The sequence below is a fragment of the Spea bombifrons genome, chromosome 5, assembly GCF_027358695.1.
Source record: "Spea bombifrons isolate aSpeBom1 chromosome 5, aSpeBom1.2.pri, whole genome shotgun sequence".
NCBI lineage: Eukaryota > Metazoa > Chordata > Amphibia > Anura > Pelobatidae > Spea > Spea bombifrons.
Genome location: NC_071091.1, coordinates 7,346,091 through 7,368,046, shown reverse-complemented (window position 1 = coordinate 7,368,046; position 21,956 = coordinate 7,346,091). Strand labels below are relative to the sequence as shown.

The 21,956-nt window shown below is 39.3% G+C and overlaps 2 protein-coding genes across 2 annotated transcripts in view; both read right to left on the bottom strand.

The window, feature by feature from the left end:
- Positions 1 to 21,956, bottom strand: part of DNAJB6 (DnaJ heat shock protein family (Hsp40) member B6) — a 261,352-nt gene that overhangs the window by 63,397 nt on the left and 175,999 nt on the right. The window lies entirely within an intron of this gene.
- UBE3C (ubiquitin protein ligase E3C) overlaps positions 1 to 21,956 on the bottom strand; it is a 46,543-nt gene that overhangs the window by 11,790 nt on the left and 12,797 nt on the right. Inside the window, exons 12-19 of the mRNA XM_053467713.1 lie at positions 14,565 to 14,651; positions 14,192 to 14,349; positions 13,636 to 13,868; positions 10,807 to 10,911; positions 9,998 to 10,094; positions 7,489 to 7,586; positions 6,939 to 7,071; positions 6,509 to 6,756 (exon numbers count right to left, since the gene is read on the bottom strand). Of these exons, the coding sequence (XP_053323688.1) occupies positions 6,509 to 6,756; positions 6,939 to 7,071; positions 7,489 to 7,586; positions 9,998 to 10,094; positions 10,807 to 10,911; positions 13,636 to 13,868; positions 14,192 to 14,349; positions 14,565 to 14,651 (1,159 nt within the window). The remainder of the gene's footprint in view (positions 1 to 6,508; positions 6,757 to 6,938; positions 7,072 to 7,488; positions 7,587 to 9,997; positions 10,095 to 10,806; positions 10,912 to 13,635; positions 13,869 to 14,191; positions 14,350 to 14,564; positions 14,652 to 21,956) is intronic.

The following is a 21,956-nucleotide window of genomic DNA, read 5'->3' as shown; positions in this document are numbered from 1 at the left end:
TTTCTGGGCTGATTATATAAATACTGGAAAGATGTTAAAATACTCAAATTGAACAGGTACACGCTGGTAAATACTCTGACAGGTAATGCAAGACTGAAAAAAAAAAACCCTCAATATTCCCTGAAAATGGAGTACTGTGTTAAAATAACCGTTTAAAACATAGAGAAAAGAAGAGCATAAATAATAGAATTATAACTCTTTTGCTTCTGATGTAACTGATGATGACATTTTTAAAACATTTTATGAACTGTATAAATCCAGCGTGTAAAGGAATGGTTTAATTAGTGACTGGTTTCCTTCCCTTTCTTTGATAATATGATGAGAGGTCTGGTTTAATAAAAGAACAAAAAATACCGAGTTCTTTAATATGCATTCTTCAAAAATAAAAAACACTTGAGGCATAAGCTGCAGCCCTGCAGCTGCAGCCACCCTCCTCCTCTGTGGGCCGTCAGTTCTGGAATCAGTGGCAGGAATGAATGAGAGCGCGTTCCAGGTATACAGATCCTGGCCCGGAGCACTCGGGGAGCCAGCGCCGGAGCTGACCGGTGAAGTAAGTCACAGGAGATCTCTTGCCCGAAAAACAGCTGGGGGGGGGGCAGGGAGAAGGGGCAAATGCATATGAGATCATCCTGCGGAATCTCCACATGCGTTTATAAGGGAGGTGGGGACACCACAAAATATTAAAATGACTTCACAGCTATGATTTGCTTTAAGGGGCATATGATGACCGGAGCTTTCCAGTAACAGCGTTCTCTATGTGGCTCCAATAAAAGGCATCAATGTCAACTAAAGACACCAATGTTCATGCAGGGAAGCAGCTGGTTGGGGGTACGAACTGTGTCCAGGACATTAAACGGGGGCATTCTTACTCAAGGAGTCCAAGAAGCTGAGAGGGGCAAAATTCTACCAACAAACCCATATTACCTATTTCAGTCCCAGCATACACCAGTAGCGTTACTGGTTCAAAGTGCAACGGCTCAATGCGGCAAAAACTCGATGTATTCAAGGTGTGTTTTTGATTTGTCCTTTGAGCGGTTGGTGTTTAAAGCACCACGAGTAAAGAATGACTTTTCAGCGATGCAAAAAAACACCAAATACCCCCACCCCCCAAAAAAAAAGCCAGGTTCAAACCTTTAAAGACATTCGGTATTGAAAAGTCAAATAAATGATGACATTAAAAACCATGACCACATCAGCTAAATGGATTATAAATTCAATTTCCATAATGCGTGCGACACAAATATCACCGTGGCCGTAAATCACGGCATTTTCTAAACACAGGTTAATTGTACAACTTTGCAAACTGTCTATTTTTTATGCAAAATAATCCACTTAGCATTTGTCACATTGGTCTTAATCCGAAGGCGTTTGGGTCCGCGTGCCCCAGCGATGCTATCAATAACGCCGTCCCCGGTGCGTCCGCCATAGGTAGGCCGCTGAAACGCGTGCGTTATTCCTCAGCTGTCTGTCTCCTCGCAGTGTTTATGGGCAGAAATTGTGCCAAAATGATTGGAAATAAAATGGATTAATTATGGTAGAAGCCTTTTAATATAAGTGAGTGAGCCGGGGACGTGATTAACGCAAATTGTGTTGCTATCAGGAGGATAAATGGTAACAACATCGCAAGGCCATTTCTGTCTGCTGCCAAATAACTTTAGTAATTTACTGCATTAAGAATCAATAAAAAAAATAATGCTTTTCAAATGCATCACTCGCAAGCTCCGGGTAGTTCCAGAGCGAACATTTATTTCTTCATCTAAAAACTATATAAGGCGTGTTACCCGTTTTCTTCAATAAGTTGTTAGTCGAGAGGAAGAAAATATTTAGGTTAATTATCATTTGTTGATTGGTATAGCGCCGTCATTTTCTGCAGCGCTGTACAATAATCATTGTCTGAACATTTACATGTAGAGGGGAGGCTGCAAATGATCTGAAAGGGTTAACACCAATGGGGTGTTAAATCCCATACTGTTAATGTACGGTCACTGTGCAGCCTGCAGCTCTGGGTAGAGGGGTTTACTTTTTGTGTGTCTTTTGACCTATTACTAGCTATGCCCGTGGTTATGTAAGGCATCTGGGAAATGCATTTTACTTACATCATTACAAATAAAAATATTTCTGCTGTTTCTATACAATTATTGTGACTTTTAGGGCTGTAGATACCCTCGTACCCAGCATACGTTCTGAGTTCCTAGAAAAGAGGGACATCGGCATATGTGGGTGCTCGTGAGGTTTGTCCTGGAGTCTCTGGGTGAAGTGCTCCTTCCCTGGGTCTCCAGGTCACTTTCCTCTTTCTCTGGGAAGGGAGTGGTATTTGGCCACACCCACTCCCCGCCCACCTAACACTGTCTGGGACACCCCTTGCACAGCTACCCATGCAGACATCTAGCTACCCCTTCATCGACCTACTGCCCCAGAGCCCCAGCTGGCCTCCAACGGGAAATTCCCAGGTACGAGCACCAGGGGAGGAAAGAGGAACAGAGGTATTGGGTCCCAAAGGGGCACGGGCAAAACTAAACAGGGGTGCCTGGAAGGTATAATACCATCCTCTGTTGATACCACCAATCTAGTTCTTCTACCCCACCCCTATGGCACTAGTTACCCCCCCAATGTGTCTCTCGACTGTGCCCCACTCCCAATAAAATGAAAGCCTGTGAGCATCATAAATGATATTACTAATAATATGCAACATACGGGTAATTTATATGAACAAGTATGTGCTACAGTGTCACTATGTGCATGTAAAGTCACTGCAACAGTAACATTTAAATACATCGTTTATTTCTTTTAGAGGGAAGTCTGTGTTTTTACCGTTATAAAAATATTAATATTAAATCACCCAAAAAAAGGGGAGCTAAAAAGTCATACCATAACCAAGGTTCCGAGGGTTAAATTATAAAGAAGGCTGAATTCCAATAATACATTGTAACTGAACAGGACGACGCTTCTTCCTAAAGATCAAGATGTTATTACCGTATGCGGCATCGGAATGGTTTATTTATTCCCCGTCCAAAACCCTGATTTAGAGGCAATAAAATGCAATCGCTACACAAACCAAAAGCAGCAATCATTCGCTAATGGAACTTTTAACGGAGAAGTGGGCCCTGACAGTAGGTAATTCTTTTCCTATACACTTACGTGCGGGGACCTGTTTATACTTTAGCTCGGTAAACAATTACTAATGTATGCATTAAGTAAAATTTAAATACATTATGACCCCATAAATTCTTCTTGCAATCAATACACTATTTAGTGCTAATAGACCATGCTTTAGAGCTCTTTAAATTCTTCCATATTAATTTAAAGCTGGAACAAACAGAACCTTGAGGTTGGGTAATATGTACCGATGATTAAGAATGCGCCAGGTTAACACTACTGCGTAAAATATATCCAAAGGATGATCAGCTGATTAACATAAGATTTACCTGAACAGCACCAAGGGGAATGGTCAGACTGACTGCTTTTATTTATGAAAACTACCAATAGATTTGTGAAATTGCTTAAAAGTATGGTACTAATAAACATCAGAGAAGCTGAGATATGAGGCAAAAGGTATAGCATAGCCAACCTTAACAAATTAGCTTAATATCGTGAAGCTCTTCCGTGTCTCTTTGCTCCACCTTTACCTAAGGCAATCGACAGCAATCACCAACTTAACACCAGGGGAGAGACGTTAAGGTGGGTTGCTAATACACATGTATTGCTTAGACGTGTTTATTTGGTAGACAGAAGTATAAAGTGCAGGATATGGTATAAAGATGACAGTTCTTGCTTTAGTCCCCACTCAAAAAAAAAATTAAAGATGTCATCTGGTGGAGTAGATTGTGTCTGCAAAGCTATTTTTGTCCAGCTGGAGGCCTGCAGGTCCTTAATGTGTTGTATTACATATTTATATACACTTAATCTGGCCCGCTTCATCATAGTAAAGTATGTGATAAACATACTTAAAACTCACTGGGATTGGCCTGGAGTCTCCGGGTGAAGAACTAATCCTTCTTGGGTCTCCGGGTCACTTCCCTCGTTCTCGGGGCAGGGGAGCAGCGTTTAGCCATGCCCATTCCTCCTCCTACTCTGGAGCCAGCCCCACCCCCTACACAACAAGCTAGCAGCACCCCTCTGAAGCCACTCCCCCTAAAGAGGTAGAGCTCAGAGAAACCAGGATAAATCGAGACAAAACATATCCATATCTCATGAGTTAAACCTAGATCAAATGGGGGGGGGCTTGGTGCTAAAATATAATATATCTTTTATAACCCACCACGGACCTAAAAAAGACAAGAGCTCAGCCTCCAACAGCCTTACGTCACAAATTATAAAGTTTATTTTTAAGTAAAATTAAATATAATTACACTTTAGAAAGTAAAATGTAACCAATTTTTTGCACATTTACATAACAAGTAAATAGTAAAACTTAAATTCTACCACCTTTATTTAAAATTAATTTAAATAAAATAAAGGCCAAAAAAGTAAAAAAAAAATAAAGCTGGAAAAAAAAACTGCTTTTCATTTCACATGACTTTTCTCTCACGCGTTGGAAAGAGAAATAAGTTCTAGAACGTCTAATTATGAGACAATGTAGTTTTTTTTTCTACCCTTGAAATACACGAAAAAGAGATTAATTTTTCTGATTGTGAATAGGACGAGGGTGTAAATTACCAAACTATTCTGTACAATATATCCAAGCGCTCCATGGGGATAACCATTAGTTTTACACTATATCAAAGCTGACTGGGAGGAAATTCATATTTCTGAACTCATTTTAATTATCTTTGGTCCTACTGCTTGAATCTATTTCCCATATACATTTGGCACAATGACGCCTTAACTCATATATAATGCCCGGGAGGCCTGTTATGGATTAAATGTAGATTCTAAAATCAGATCAATCCGAAGACAATTCTTTGTACTATTAAATCTTGCTAAACTATGTATCATCACTGGAAAATTAAAATTATGAGCTCATCTGAAATAAAATGAAATGCAATCACCCTTTTCCTCTCTGTGTTCTAGTTAATGTACCAATACAACAAGCATTACCCTTTAAACAGCTGCAGGAAGGGTCATTTATGTCACCGATCTATCCACGAACCATACTAGACTATTTGTAAGGGCCCCTGGCAAAGCGAGGGCCCTATTGAGGGCCACAGATAAAAAAAAGGATATGTATTCTCGCAAAGCCCCCCCAGTACAAATTAACTGTTAATGTGCACAGAGAAGGGGCTGTAATTCAGTATTCGGTTTAACACCATGTGGGTTATAATCTGCCTTCTCCCTTTGCTAATGAAGAACTGTTTTTAGTAAAACTAAAAATATAAACCGAATTGTGCTTTTTATTTGGAAATGTAATTTTTAGGATATATTTAAAGGTCCACCTTATGTAAGAGGAGATTGGTGGCAGTCTATGGCAAATCCAGCATTTCCTTCCCTACTCCTATCACCAACCCTTCTAAAGGTTACATGAACCAATCAGGAACTAAACCAGAGAGAATACAGTATCCCCAAGAAATATCCATAAAGTAGGCTTTTAATACTTTTGATTTATATATGTATACACCAAATGTGTGCTATGTTTAACCCGTGAATTGTTTGTACAAGCTAATAATTATATATATATATATATATATATACACACACACATCATTATGCATCAGATATGCTTAAAGTAGAAGCGTTATTTCGGTGACCAAATTCTTTAAAATAGACAAAGAGAAAAAAAAAAAAATATATATATATATATATATATATATATATATATATATATATATATATATATATATATATATATATATATATATACATAATTTGATTATGGTTGTACTTTTGGAAGGATATGATCCCAAAATGTAATTGCTAAGGACTGGTTAAAGGTCCCATACAGTTTAGTGTACAGTTTTGGCAAATTAAAGGGTATAATTTCAATTTTTATTATCTCATTTAATTTTTAGCACAGTGAAAATTAATGTAGAAACGATTTTTGTTCAATACAGATTCATAAAACTGGATTCATAAAATTTTGGAGGTATTTAGTTTAAAAGTTCAACTGAACTGAAAAAGCTGAAGATCTCACGGCAGCCCGTAACTAATCAAATGGGTTTAATTCAGTCTCTCCGAATGTCATCTAGTGATTCTACTGTAAATAATAAACTCTAATATCAACAAATATTTAATGATATATTGAGGTGGGTGAGAAATCCTGATGAAAGCAGTGAATTCACCATTGTAAATGGGTGGTAAACAAATCGTTATGTCCTGCCTTCTGTCTAAAACCTCTAAAGAAACAAAGCTATAAAGTTGTGACAAGTAAGCTGAACCTCATTGTTTGCACATAGCCGATTGCTCATAGGAGGATACATGTTAAAAAAAAAAAAATACAAAAATCCCTAATCCTTCCCAAACAATATGGCAAACCCACAAAAGGCAAACAGCAATTTCTGGCAAAGCTATGACCAGTTATAATAAAATAAAAAATAAAAATTAAAAATGTATACACTTAAATAATGTTTCTCACCTTTCCAAGCATTCGTCCCAAGAAGTAATAATGTCTCGCAAAGGAGTCGCTCACAAGCATCTGCGCTGCAGGGTTAGGATAGAGGAGCCCTTCATTTGTAGTCTTAAAAAATCCCTGATTGGGATTAAAGCCAGATTTCAGAAGTTCATTTAAAAATTCCCTAAATATTCCACCGCCGTCTATGCCGGCCTCATCCAGACCGTGTGCGTTGAGCAGATGGACACGGATCCGTTTTTTCAGATCAGGCTCTGAAAGAAAGTTACAAATGTCACCAATCCTTTATCAACTAATAAAACATCTCAGATATGAAGGAAGACCATTTCTTATACGGAAAACATTCCTTTTTTTCCCGAAAGGAAAGGTAGTAAACAAATTCTACGAGTGCAATATTTTACATTTTACAATCGAAATGCTTTGTTTGGTTACGGACCATTCTCTGGAGATAGTTTGTCGTAGGCATCCTCATAAATATAGTTTCTTCTAATGGTAACGTTGATTCCATCCAGAAAAGGTCCATCTCCTTGAACGTCCTGTTTGTCCGCGTAGATTAGTCTTTGGAAGATCTAGAAATAGATATCCAGGTGCAAATAATGTAAATTCACATTATACAATGCATTGTATCTGATCTTTATAAGTTAGATGGAAGACACCAGAGAGGTTCCTCACAGCAAAAAAAACCCAGACATAAGATAGTTGGGACACACCAGTACACAGGAGAAGGATGCTTTGGGTCAATGTAGAACAGACATAGGATAAGATAATATGAAGAATGGATTTAGCATAAGTTACTATGAGGAAGTAAGTTATGAAGCATGTTTCAAGCTGGAAGGGACAGAACCAGTAACTCATTTCTCTGACGTAAGTATTTTGTGTGTGTGAGACCAAAGACGATATGAGAGGTACAAGGACCACAATGGGCAGTTTGTATTTCTAAGGCTGATTGTAAAACAGAGAGATGACATTAGCTTGATAGAACATACCTTAACTCTTTCTTCAAAGGGCACTACGAAGGGAAGTTCGGTTAATATTGCCAGCTGCCTCTCTTCGGAAACAGACAGGGGTGCTGGCTCCATGCCCACTGGGGGAAAAAGGAATATTTATTGCGGTAGAGCGTTTTCTTTTGAGTTTGGAGGGTTTAACACAAGTAAGGCAACGTCGAGAGGTACTTTGACAGGGTAGAAAGTTCTCACATAGTGAGTGTGTTTTAGGGTAACAGTAACAGTGGAAATACATTGGCTTTTTGGGGGGCATGACATTTTTGGGGGATATGGGGTTGGCCCTTCACCTCCAAGCACTTTTAAATACTTCATATCTTAAAGCAGATGCTGCAGCAACAAAATGCTCTGGTCAAAAAAGTATCTCCGCTGTTTGATAAAATTCCTTAGATCCTTGGAGAGCATCTATCACCGATGATGGACGGCTTCTGGTTTGGCAGCTCCTCAAAGCACTATTCAGAGATCCAGCTCTGAGATTTGTATTTAATAACCAGACACTGATTTTCCTTCACAATTTAGACATATTAATTTAGAACTGGATTGAGCCGTGTCTTGGTTTAACGGTTACATTCAGAGCCAGAGGTTAAGGCCTATCAGAAAACGGCTGGGCAGACATGTTCTGACGGCACACATTCAGAAGTTGCGAGTAGCAAATTTTGCAAGATACTTACCCTGACCTAAACTTCACCAAGCCCCAAAGCTTTCATGCTTCACCCGCAAAACTAGGGGCCGTTATTGCAATACCCACTGCCTTCTGCCTTCTTCAGGTATTTCTGATACCTTCTAAAGCGTTATATACGCATGTGCATAAACCTTCAAGACCTCTGAGGCCTTTCTTTAGAATTGACCTCTAAGGTCTTGAACAAGGTCTTGAAAGCTCCCGACTCCACATGTTGTTATGATAATACGTTGGCTACTAAAGGGTATAATTAACTTGTAAACATTCTGTGTGTTACCTTCATAGAGCAGAAAGTATTTAGTATACAAAAGTAGCCATTATTAAAATTGGCAAAAATTAAACAAGCGCACAACCTAGAAAGCATAAGAATTCAGATTCCTGGGTTGCTGGTAGAATAATAATGACTAATAATTACACAAGAACACAATAGCATTCGGCAGCCCCACGCTTCCCCTGCACACAACATGATATGGCAGCCCCTCTCCTCGCTCCATGCTGCACTATCCACCACAGCCTTGGTGTGAATTCTCGGTCACACCCGGAAGTGCATACAGCGAACATACAAATTAAATGTACTTGAAGCCACACTTGGCTCAACCAACAACTTCCACGGCGATAATACTTTTATATGTATAGAAATCATAATCAGATGAGAAACATCCCATAGAAACTTAAGAATGAGAGAAGTAAAACTGGTTAACGTTAGTAATTAGCTTAGAATGGCATGCAGCGTGGGTTTTAAATGTGTGGAATATTTCATAAAAATATAACTACAGACGCACGTATTTCTCAACCCCCAAAGTCCACCCAAAAGTGTTTACCCTTGAAGTGCCTCATAGCTATTAAAGAAAACGAAGCACACAAAGAGTTTCCCGCGTCCTACTCCGAGGTTGATGGATCTTGTGTTTTAATTCTGGCTTTGATTTTGAGGTAATTTCCGCTTGTTGACATTTCGCATAACAATGTTGATGAAAGCAGACCTAATGTAAGGGTTAAAAGCAATCTACTGCAAAAACTGCATGTACAGCAAAGACAAGCCACTAACCGGGGAACTACAGAGCAATTATTCTGGGCAATTAGTCCTGCTTTTTTACATTAAGACCTCGGTTTCTGCAGAGAATTATGGTTAGTAGATGTCAATAGAGGCCGTTTGTAAAAACCCAAAAGGTATGCCATTTAGGGCAATGAGGAATCACAAACAGAAGCAGCTGGGCTTTCGTGGAACATCCTGACAATTGGTATTCCTCATCCTCAGGAGCCAGTGGGCCCCCCACGAATATCGTACATGGCTCTCAATGTAATATGCTGGCAGTTACTGGATTAGGTTATCAACACATCATAAACAGGTAACAACTAAAAGAGAGTCAATAAAATAACACTTTCATAAAACATTATTAAAATGTCCGATAAAAAAAATTAAAATTATTATTCACGATCGATATAAAGCGTCAACTCCGAATTTGACAGCAAATAAGAACCATTAGGCCCATCTAGTCTTCCCATTCCTGATGTAAAGCCTCAGACCTTAATCAGTCCTTGGCCTGGTCGTGGTCAATATTCCAAATCGAATGCATGTTTAAATGCTCTCGCTGGGGTGCTTTTTAACCCTCTCAGTAAAGTAAAACTTCCTTGCATTACATCTAAGCCTCTGACCATCTAGTTTTACATTACGGCCTCTTGTTCTAACATCTCTGCTCCTTTGAAATAAACGTTTTAAGTGTTAAGTGTGTAGATGTTACGGGTGGGTCTCTGGAAAAGCATATCTATATCGCATATGTATGCTGAAGACTGCTAATAGACATACAAGACACGTACCATCTAAGGTTGACTGTAGGGGTCCGATTCTTCCCATTCCCCTGACTCCCATCCTTCTCCACACATGTCTAGCAGATGGTACGTACAGCTGAGTAATCTAGGAAGAAACAAAAAGAGACGTGACCAAAGAAAGAATGAAAACTACTCCATTGTTGTAAATAATACCTGCCGGGGCAATGTACTGCCCTCTGCCAGTTCATTCAGTGACACAATGTTTCTTCTTGTCTGCAACTCAAACCCCAATCAACCCGTATAAGGGATTTAAAAACACACTACTACAAAAGTTTGGGGTCACAAATTTTGTCTTTTAAAATAACATGAAATGGATGAGAAATCCAGTGCAGACGGGGTTAATGTTGTAAATGACTATTGTAGCTGGAAACAGCTGATTTTTAATGAAATCTATTCCTAGGCGTACAGAGGCCCTTTATCACTCCCATCACTCCTGTGTTCCAATGGCCCTTTATCACTCCCATCACTCCTGTGTTCCAATGGCCCTTTATCACTCCCATCACTCCTGTGTTCCAATGGCCCTTTATCACTCCCATCACTCCTGTGTTCCAATGGCCCTTTATCACTCACATCACTCTCATGAAAATAGCTGAGTGACCCCAAACTTTTGAATGGTAATGTACATTTTTACAATTATGATGCCAGACTGACCTTTACTAAATCTCAAGTTTGTAGAAATACCAACCCCAACTTCAGAACAGGAAATAATTTTTTTCTTCCGACCCCAAAATATAAGTTTCCATAAAAAACAAAGGAGTCCATTCTAACGTCACTCGCCCCACATCCTGAAAACTCACCTTATCGGCCTTGATATTTTCTTGTTCTGACAACCAGTGATTCAGGGGACAGAAATTTCTTCTCGTGTCCCGAGACTTCAACATTTTCACCAAATTGGTAATAACCTGCAAGACAAGAATATAAGTACCTTTGGCACCAGATCCGTCTTACCGGCAAATGAAAATGAAAGCTAGAAAACCCTAAATGAATCAAACATGGGCTCTGTCCAGTCTGAGACAAGGCTTGTAATAAACTCTCAAGACTTCAAGAGATCTTCTGACGCATGAATGACTGGGGAGGAAAATTTGCAATGCCTCTTGTCAGGTTAAGAAAACTCCCAAGTTTTAAAATAATTTAATATTAAATGACATTTAAACACTTATATTATCCTTTTCCCCTTCCGTGTTTGAACATTATACCCTTTGAAATAGAGGAATTCCATCCCACAGTATTCCCTTCCGCACACCACTGTGCATGAAGGATTGGGATGTATGTCTGTAAATACATGCGCAGGAAACGGTCTGTGTATCTCCTGCGATTAGTATTTATGTTAGTGCAGAGTGATACGTCAGGGTAGAGCATATGTACGACTGCTAGTGATGTCTGTGGGGTGAATGTGTAATGTTATCCACTAGTGATGTCTGTGAGGCGAATGTGTAATGTTGTCTACAAGTGATGTCTGTGAGGTGAAAATCTAATGTTATCTACTAGCGATGTACGTGAGGTAAATGTGTAATGCTGTTAACTAGTGATGTCTGTGTAGAGTCCATGTATCTGTATGATAGTACAATATACTAGTGACGTCTGGATAGTGTATGTAAAACTGCTAGTGATGTCTGAGAGGTAAATGTCTTATGTTATCTACCAGTGATGTCTGTGAGGTGAATGTGTATATTGTTATCTACTAGCGATGCCTGGATAGAGCTTATGTAAGACTGCTAGTGATGTCTGTAAGGTAAATGCCTAATGTTATCTACCAGTGATGTCTGTGAGGTAAATGTGTATATTGTTTTCTACTAGTGATGTCTGGATAGAGCCTATGTAACACTGCCAGTGATGTCTCTGAGGTAAATGTGTAATGTTATCTATTAGTGATGTCTGTGAGGTAAATGTGTGATGTTATCTACTAGTGAGAGTCCATGAACCTTTGGTGACCCGAATCTGCATGATGGTACTATGTACCAGTGATGTGTTTCTTCCCCAATACAAGGGCCTTGAAATGGCGCCTAAAGGGATGCACAAAAAAAAATCTTTCTACGTATTTTTTACCTTTTCAGGGCCCCACGAGTTAAATAAAAAAAAAGACATTTATCCATAATTTTATAATTTCTTTTTCTTTTCGTTTTTAAACTGCAAGATGTCTGCATCAGATCATTAATACGGGCCCAAACTGCAAATTTTCTGGCAACCGCAGACACTGATATTTTTCTTAAAATAGATTCATTTGGCAGCTACATTAACAGATTCATTTGGTCCTTTTTAAGACTTTTAAATGAAAGTTGAGCGAAAGTGCAGCAGAAAGCCCAGCGCATTATGGCACATTAGTGCTGTATTTGCTACTATCAAAACATTATCATTTAGTCCCACTCTGGCTAATGTTTCGCGAGTCTCATGCTCATAAGTGAAATGCGTTGTAAAATCTGACAGAATGGGCCGGATCGAGGCTATTGTAGACTTGTAGAATGAATAAGCGTGGCTTAATTAGTCCATCAGGTTAAGTGCAGGCATTAATGGGTCCCTCCTAAAGTGTAACGTGACATCTCTCTCCAAACATGGCCAAAAAGGAAGTTCCATTAGCAATATTAATACAAGCTTAGTTGATAATTTTCATTCAATTAACTTCTTTCAATTAAATAGATAGCTTGACAAAGGCAGTGATAAAAGACCTGGAGGGACAGCTGATGACTCGAACTGAACATTACTGTGCGAGAGGTCGTTGGTATTAAACGGACTGTAAATCTAGCATTCAATTTGGAAAATGCACTTCTTTTGCTCGCGCCTTTTTAATGAGCAATTTTAGCTGACTAGATCTGTTTGCTTGAAGGGGGGGGCATCTTGGAGACTCAAGCGCTCTCATACGTTGCCGCCGTCCCTGCTTACTCAGAGCTGCGAGTGCTGACATCGGTAAAACAAGGAACAAGATTTACTTAAGTTGTGTTGTCGCTGTCAAGTGATTTGTTTTCCATCTGCTCCGTTAACCTCATCATTAAACCAATTGAGATGCGTTGCTAATTAAGCATGAATCCAAAACGTTGCGGTCTCCTCCATAAACAGCGTCTGCCTGTCTGCCCGACGTTGAGTTCTCAACTACGATATGAATCTCCACATAGCTATGTTTTAATTGTAGACTGTCTGTAGTACACACTATTTTAGAAGACAAAATACACTTCCGCGTGCGAATAAGTGTGAGAAGATTAAGCTTGGGCTCACATGCCGCCATTTTTGTTAATCCAGGTTCAAGCCCAAAGTATTGTCCACCTATGTTTGGCATTAAAGGGCTGGTGAAGGGCAGAATTAATATGCCAGACTGATACAGGCACCCACCTATCGACAAGAGTTAATATAAGAGATAAACTCTAATTATTAAATTGCATAAAGGATGTAGGGGAATTGTCTATCTGAGTTGGGTATCACAGAACTGGCCCCAAACAATGAAGAACCCAACAGCAGCTTCAACAAGCATAAGCTAAAAAAGGCTTTTGTCCTAAACGCAGCATAACATTAAACCCAACAACATGTTTTCGTAGGAGAATTATACCTGATATAACTCACACCATGTTGGTCCAAAAGCTGGCCGATTTAGAATGCTTGCGTAAATTTGTTAGCTGTATTTAAGGTTTCAGAAATACCTTGAAGAGCTGGATCCACCGTTTCTGCTCTGTTTGGATACGTTGTTGCATTTCGATGTTGGTGGTAACACCAACGCTTTTGAATGCTGCAAGATATTCTTCTCGCACTTCTGGCTTGGTTTCAGGATAAGCCAACTTGATGATTCCTAGGCAAGCATCTCGAAGGCAGCGGGATAATATTACCAACTCCTCCAACGTGAAAGGCATCATTGAGGATTGTCTCTGGCCGGCCACTAGAAACATTCCAAGACACAACAAATTCTTAAAATATGCTAAGATATTGCGATCTGGGGAAAACTGACATATAGAGGACACAGCGATACTGAAAGGATATCTTTTAATGGGTAACCATATTCACTAAATTACTAAATTATAAAGAGCTTTGTTGAGACATCAAGGTTTTTGTAACTATGGAATTAACAAATGGATACACTAGGAGATTCTATTTTAGGAACCGAGGCCAAGAAGTGTAACGCAATACCGTGTAATGAAAGTTTTTGTACATAATAACTGCTGACTGCTTTGAGCCACGGCAGTATATTGTAACATCTCTTACCTTCAATGGGGTCACCAAAGAATTCATTGTCATGTATCGAAATAAGGGAATGGCTAAATAGTGAACTAAACAGATAAAACAAGGGGATGATCCGATTGGAATCCTCTAACGACATCGGTGAGCCTCTGGAGATCACCTGAATGAGCGGCACCATAGACCTGATCATGAGAGAAAGCTGAGGTTACTCAAAACTGGCGTGGCAACTGGAAAATCATAAACCTTAAATGACCTACAAATAAAACACAATCTTCTACATTCCACCGAAAAAAAAAGCCAGGGGAGGCCAATTAAAGGAAAAGCAATTTCAAAAATTAAACAAACCCATCAGTCGTAGCGCATAAACTCAAAAAAAGGAAAACACATGGATACATACCCGGTGATCATTTTCGTTGTCATTGAAGAGATCAGATACCAAAGATGTCTTAAAAATCTAGCGTTAAAAGCCAGACTGTAGAGAAGCCTGCAAGAAAAAAAGAATTGTATTTAATCACAACACAAAGGCCACATCTAACAACTTTCAAAATAGAGGGAGAGAAATATCCAACATCCCGAGAGTTGCCATAAAAAAAACCGCTTAAATGAGAATAAAATTAAACATTATTTACTGTTTAAGAAAAATTGAAATATATGCTAAATATTTTATATGCCTTATCTATTGGTGCCAAAGTTTTTAGAATAATGAAATTGATTAGGTGCTTTTTTCCCAGCCTTTGGAATTGTTTTGTAGATATTTGGTTTTAAAAGTTAGGGAATATTTGGAAGCTGAGGACTTGTGGCAAAAGGAGGCATAAAAAACATGTTCTCTCCTCTTCTCCCATGCTACCTGGAGGCGGCCATTGTTGTCAGCCATGTGATATTTTGGGTGACTTTTACTGCATATTCACCACACTGGGCTGACTCTTTATGGCAATGCAAATGAAATTGAATGCAGTATGTCAAGCTGTATGAATAAGACCAAGCCATTCTATTACTTACCACAGGGAAAATTGGGCCAAAATAACAGAGCTAACTAATACGCAGCTGCCTGAAAACACTATATTATGCAAATATTAGTTTAAAAATGAAGAATAATACTTTTGAAAACTATTTAAAGAAATATTAATTAAGCAGAATAATCATTACTCTGTAAACATCGTTACGCGGGTTGATTTAGCACCTAGCATTTGGGGAAAACGACAGAACCGTTATATGGCTTTGCTTATCTTAGAAGGAAAGCTACGGAGGCAGCGCGGGGGGCTTTAACTCACACCGGAGGAAATGTTTGCGACCTGGAGCTTTTTGAAATGCGTGAAGCGTAACGCTCCTGAAATAGATAACCAGAAGGATCCATAAAACACGTTTCTTCTGAAACTTTGCAAGAAATGCTTTATCACCTTGAAATATTTAAGTGTTTTTTTTTGTTTTTTTTTTAGCTTTACTGCCATCTTAGCCAGATCTTCAAAAATAGTAGTAATAATACAACCAACATATTGTCCCTGAACTGATTAATGTATAAAAAACAAAAACATAATCCAGAACTCATCTTTACAAATAGACAATTGATTTTATCAGTTACTTAGCAAATGATTATTCTTCCCCATCAAGTTATCTCTCCCTTATTGTAAAGTTGCTGATTGCTCTTGACTGGTTCGGGCAGCCTGTCTTCAGGTGGGTGAGAAGAAGAGGAGAACTTCACGATACTAAATTAATTATATTTTCTAGTTCAGGAAGAAAAATAATCCCTTAGCCCCCCGGCTGTTAATCTCCAAAGCAATTCCACAAAGAAAACACAGAAGCAACTGGTAGTTTTAATACATTTTTCTAAATTATCCTAATTCTCCTGCACTGAAAAGGAAAATTAAATAACCTCTGCACCCTGTAACTATTTAACCCAAAAGGACACATTAGATGGTCAACGTTTGTAAAAGGATTTAAGAGTCTTGTAAAACCCAGTGTGAAATTCCTACCAGGCAAGGATTAAATGGCCCATTAAGCTTTATTTAGCTGAAGTGCCACTAAAAGTGAATCAGTTAAAGGTGGATTTTTTTTATTTACCCTCGCTCATAAATCGTCGACTATTTCCCACCAAGATCGTCCAAGTTAATGAAGACAATGGGCTCAATTTGCCAAGGGTGATAGGAGAACACTGCGACACTTCTTTAACCTGGGTGGCTTCATAAAGGTGGAAAATGGAAGTTTTGGTTTACTTGACCAGAAATCAGAGAGATGCTAATGGGCGGCACATTTGGGCTTCAACAAAGGCTAATTCAGAGGAGCAATGGACAAAAGATAGTATTTCATTGATAAACACCAAAGGCTAAAATTAAAATACAATAGCACAAGGAAAGGTAAATACAATCAAAGGGAAATTACAAGGAGAAGAAAAATCCAAAATGTGTTTGCACATGATGGAGGAAGGTCAGAGAATACGCTATTAACACGAGAAGGTTTCTTCTCGGAGGAATTTAGGGTCTCGATGAAATTCCTGGTACAGTCAACATCACACCTTGGTGGCAGCTCTCGCTAGCAAAAAGTCACATTATCGGAGGATAAAAGCTGAGAAATACTGAGAAGAATTAGAGATGGGCATTTAAACTTGATGGCCATAACTTGAAACAGAAATTATTAAAAGATTAATACATTTTTATTATTTTTGTATAAATTTTATGAAGCTGCTTTTCTTTATTCATGCCACTCAGACACTATCTCAATACAATTTGAGAAGCGTGGGGGGGGATTGGGGGTTATTCAGTAACACATCTCCATAGGGGTATGTTGTATTCTCATCCTTGACCTATATGTGAAATCCTCGTAGAAATAAACCCATATTCCAACTGAATTGAGCTTCCCTTTTAAGCGGAGCAGAAACAGAAATTATTAACTTATTATCACTAAGCTTTTCTATAGTACACTGGACTTATGTGTAACAAAAATCCTGACGTCCCAGGATAAATTACCCTCGCAGGGCAGAATACGTTTCGTTTTTTTGTTTTTCTAACTACATGTTTCTTGCCGTAAAATCATGTTTCTGGCAGTTTACAGTTCTAATCTCTCTGGCCCTTATAAACGCATGTTTATCTAGAGAGTGAGTTTAGAGCGATAAAACACTCTCCTATTGTTGGTGGATCACCGTAATTAACTGAAAGTGTGAAGAATACAATTTCCTGGTGACCTCAACTCCTCTGTAAACAAGCTTTAAACCCAGGTGCTGCTAACAGGAGCACATATATCCCTTACGCTCACAGATTTCCAACAACGCCAGTAGTCCGATAAACCATTAGCCATTATATTGCTGTAAAGAAGTGGGGTCTTTGTTATTCTCTTTACAAAGCTTTTCCACTAACTTCTGGTGCTTCAGAAGTGCCATCAATATTCCATTGTATAGAGAGAGATATCTTCTCTGATACTACTCTAATGGTGTCCAAGACCCTGGGCATCATCCCACCACCGGTGGTAGAAGTTAATACGTTGAGGGAATCTAAACATGCATGAGATAGGAATATGGCTCCAGAACATAAGACAGATTACGGTCTGAGTCTATATCAGCAAAGACGTACAGACTGGTCGGGCCGAATGGGTCTGATCTGCCGTCAGATTCTACGTTTCCATGTTTAGATAAGCGATGCCACCCATGAAAATTAGTCTTATCACCATAGCACCGGTTCAATAAGCAGGGACATTCCACTGGCTCCAATGTTGGTAAGACCACAAATCAATCATGGCTCCAGAATCACTTTTTTATGCATAATAGTACATTTCGATTGCCGCGTTCCGTTACAGGTATGAAGTCTCCGGTGTTACGCGTCTTCTGATCAGTCCGCGAATGGATAGGTTAGCTAAGTACAGCTAAGACGCTAATGCACTTTACAGATCAGCGCAATCAATAGAGCAGATTTGACATGCCCCCGGGGAGCCACGACAAATAATACTATGGAAATCCAAGGTTAAATTAACTTCTAAATTGAATCAAACACTAAATCTTGGCATTCATGGACTCAACAACTTGTAATAAAGCCTGGATTTGTTAAAACGACATTTGCTTAGGAAAACACAATTAACCGCCCCGTGAAACGTTACAGCGATGCGACAAAACACGGACCTCCGTTCATCTATCCTTCACTTACGATAAAAATCAATAGCGCGTAAGTAGAAATAAATGAGCCGAGGGCTGAATGTTTTAAAACGGGGAATTTTAACGTCGCACGTTGCAGACGAATAACCTTGAAAAATTTAATAATATTGATTATGCACAACTTTGGCCAGCCAACGAGAATTGTTTTTTAGACATGATAATTTAATGGAACGAGAACACAAGAAAAACGGAAAGGTAAATAATTATTTGGTTCTCTTTTTCATATTTAATTTTAAAATTGTAATATTAGCCGGTGCACAAGGGCCCCACAATGTGCTTCAATCAATAAAACGGGACAGATTTATGCCGAGTTCTATTTTCAGAATGATTAAAAAAAACACGAGCGAGTAAAAATCTAAAGCAGGGCTTCACAACTCGGAAGCCAGAGGCATCCCAAAAGCTTACTGCTCGCTCCTTCATTTTTGTTTTATTTTTTTTTATGAACAGAGAATTTCCAGGATCCTCAGAAAACTCCAGTTGGTTCCTAAATATTCTGCCTGGCTCCAAAATTCTACATAGAGTCACTTTATTTTGATTAATGTGTGACAGACTGGCCCCTCGAGAAGTTTTTTAAGCATCTGAGAAGGTGGCATCACAGTCTTATCATCCCCCACGGATTATAAGAACTACTATACCTTTATTCACTAAAGGAAGAGTTGGCAGAAGGGGTTTCAACAGAGTTGTGTGTACAGGACGGCGGAATCTGATGGCGCTATATAAAACAATAAACAATAATAATAAAAATAGTTGTGATTTCAGCTACCTCACTTCATTTTGAACAATCAACGGCTGTGCTGGCCCTGTATAATGCATAATTCAATGTGTAAGATGTCTCGCGGATTTAACTATACATTATCCAGGGCCAGCCAGGCTCCTCCTGCAGCAGAAGCTGCATATTGTATAGTGAGGTCATGGAGCTGAATCACAACTCTCCTTTTAGTGAATAGAGCCCATTATCATTGTTTGTTAACACTTTATATGCCAAAATTCACAAGCTTCTGTATCCCAGACCCATATGTCTGTTAATACATTGAGATTCTCATACCCTCCAGCGAATCTGGAAGCCAGAGGGGCTTGGGGGGTAGAGTGTCGCTCACCGGGACAGGAGGATAAAGTGGCAAAATTGGGACTTTCCTGACCAAAGCGAGACAGTTGACTTAATAAAATCCAACTTTATTCAAACCATTAAAAAAAATCAATATATTCAAAGGCAGGTAACAGAAATTAGTTCTGTGTATTTACACAGTTAGTTATAGGCATTTTAGTTGGCCCTCCTTCAAAATTTTGCATCAAACACCTAACTGTTGTAACAGAAATACATTGAAATCTGTGCTTTAAAAACACGAAATATTACTTTATAAATTTAGGAATTTCACAGCAATATTCTCTTGCAACGACCTACTTATAGATCTATACAGCCTTTAAGGTATAGAAAGCCGGGCGAGAGGCAAGGGATCGAATCTCCAATAGTGTACGATCACGGAAGACCCCCAATAATCGTCCTCATCCCACATGCTTCGGGGAAGCAGCAAACCCACATAATCCGTAAAAAAAAACAAAAACAGATAAAACATTCCCAAAAATTCTCTGCAGAATTGCAGCCCGGCGCTGTCCGCTTTAGATGGCTTCCCCGCAGACTATAATATTCTGTTAGCATAATGTTCATAACCCATTAATTCTACATCTGGCAGAGCGTATTGATGACCCAAGAGATTCCAAGATGTAACTAATATTATGAGTTTTAATTAAATATAATTATGTGCATTAGTGTTCATTTGGAGAGTGTTCCAGTGCCGGCCACCGTTAAAGGACCGGGAAGAGCCAAGTGAAATTTATGGCCGTGCGCTCTATCAGCTACTTAACGGCGCGGAGGGCGTCCTTTCTTAAAGGTGGAATGGACTCGTCACGGCGGACGCAGGTAGGAAATGAATTTTGGTCCACGACTAAAATATATAAACCGCGTATCCTCGTGGAAGCAGATGCTGTAAAAGTCCGGCCAAAGCATCGATGCATTAAAAATCACTAATTGCAATTCCAGGCACCAGGCAGTTTTTCGACAATGAAGTTAAGGATCCTAATGAAGCTTCTGCTGTTATCTAGCATCTCACATCCTGCTTTAACGCAATTAAAAACCTAATTACCCTCATCGAAGGATGGCCGTTTCACCGAAGGCTTACTTCCTGACGGCAATAAACACCGGTGGGCCAAGACAGGGTCTTAATGGGTTCGCTCTTGCGTTGTTTGCTATGGCAGAATATGATTAGATCCCATTCTTTTAAGAATAGCAGCGGTCTGATTTTAATGTTGATGGATGTGTCTGCTCCACATGTTAAGGTTAAGTCCTGACACGCGCTGTTACACTTCAAACACCGCCAGCATAACATAAATATAAAAATAACTTTAAATTAGACCAAAAAGTTCTGATCCTCATCAACAACTACACACCAGACTATAACGAGTTACTGAAGTTTGTACCAAGCTCTGTCTCGAGACCGCTTAAGGATTTCAGCTACCGGAAAACAAGGAGATTTCTGGCTGTAACTTAATTGCAAAAGGGTTTTCTAACAATCAATCAGCCTTTTAAACATAAACTTGGGTCAGCGAACAAAAGGTGCCATTGGAACACAGGAGTGATGGGAGTGATAAAGGGCCATTGGAACACAGGAGTGATGGGAGTGATAAAGGGCCATTGGAACACAGGAGTGATGGGAGTGATAAAGGGCCATTGGAACACAGGAGTGATGGGAGTGATAAAGGGCCATTGGAACAAAGGAGTGATGGGAGTGATAAAGGGCCTCTGTATGCCTATAAAGAGATTCCGCTAAGAATCAGCCATTAACAGCAACAATAGTCATTTACAACATTAACCCCGTCTGCGCTGGATTTCTGATCCATTTCATGTTATTTTAATGGACAGTATATGCTTTTATTTCAAAAACAATGAAACAACCCCATTTTGTGAACAGCAAACATCCGTTAGATCACCACTAAACACTATCATCAATAAATTTTCCAAGGTTTATTTCGGGAGACGCCTGCGCTAATTTTTCATTCATGCGATAGAAGCCTCTCTCCACCCGCGTTGATGACATAGCAAAGGAAACAATCTGAGCTGGCGTCATCCAAGGGCCACAGCATGTTAAGGACGGAACCGTCACTGCAGAGTATGATAACTAACAAGAGCAATACTAATTGTGCAGCGCTGCGGACCGTTAGCCCTTATTAAATAAAGGTTAATAATAATAAATGTGTTACATTTGATAAATCTCCGCACTCTGCTCTTGTGGGCATCAGATTTGCGCTAAAAGGAGCCACGTGGTCACATGACTCTATAATGTAGTGACTGATGATCTCGGAAATTTCTGACCTCAGTCTATTCCGCAGATGGATCTGTACAAAGTAGCCGAGGTTAGTCTCCTGCGGCGCCATCATTCAGAAGGCCTGTACTGGTTAGGACCATTGGTTTCAGATTGGCCTGTACTGTAATTGTGCTCAGTTGTTGTGCGCTCTATTAGAGAGTATACATCAATGCAAATTCATCAATGCTGGGTACTGTTATAGTGGAGGAGCCACTCTGTCACAGGACAGCAGGGGTAATTAAATATAAACAGCCTGACAAACAGAAATCACGTATGCTGTACCAGGGACTTTTGT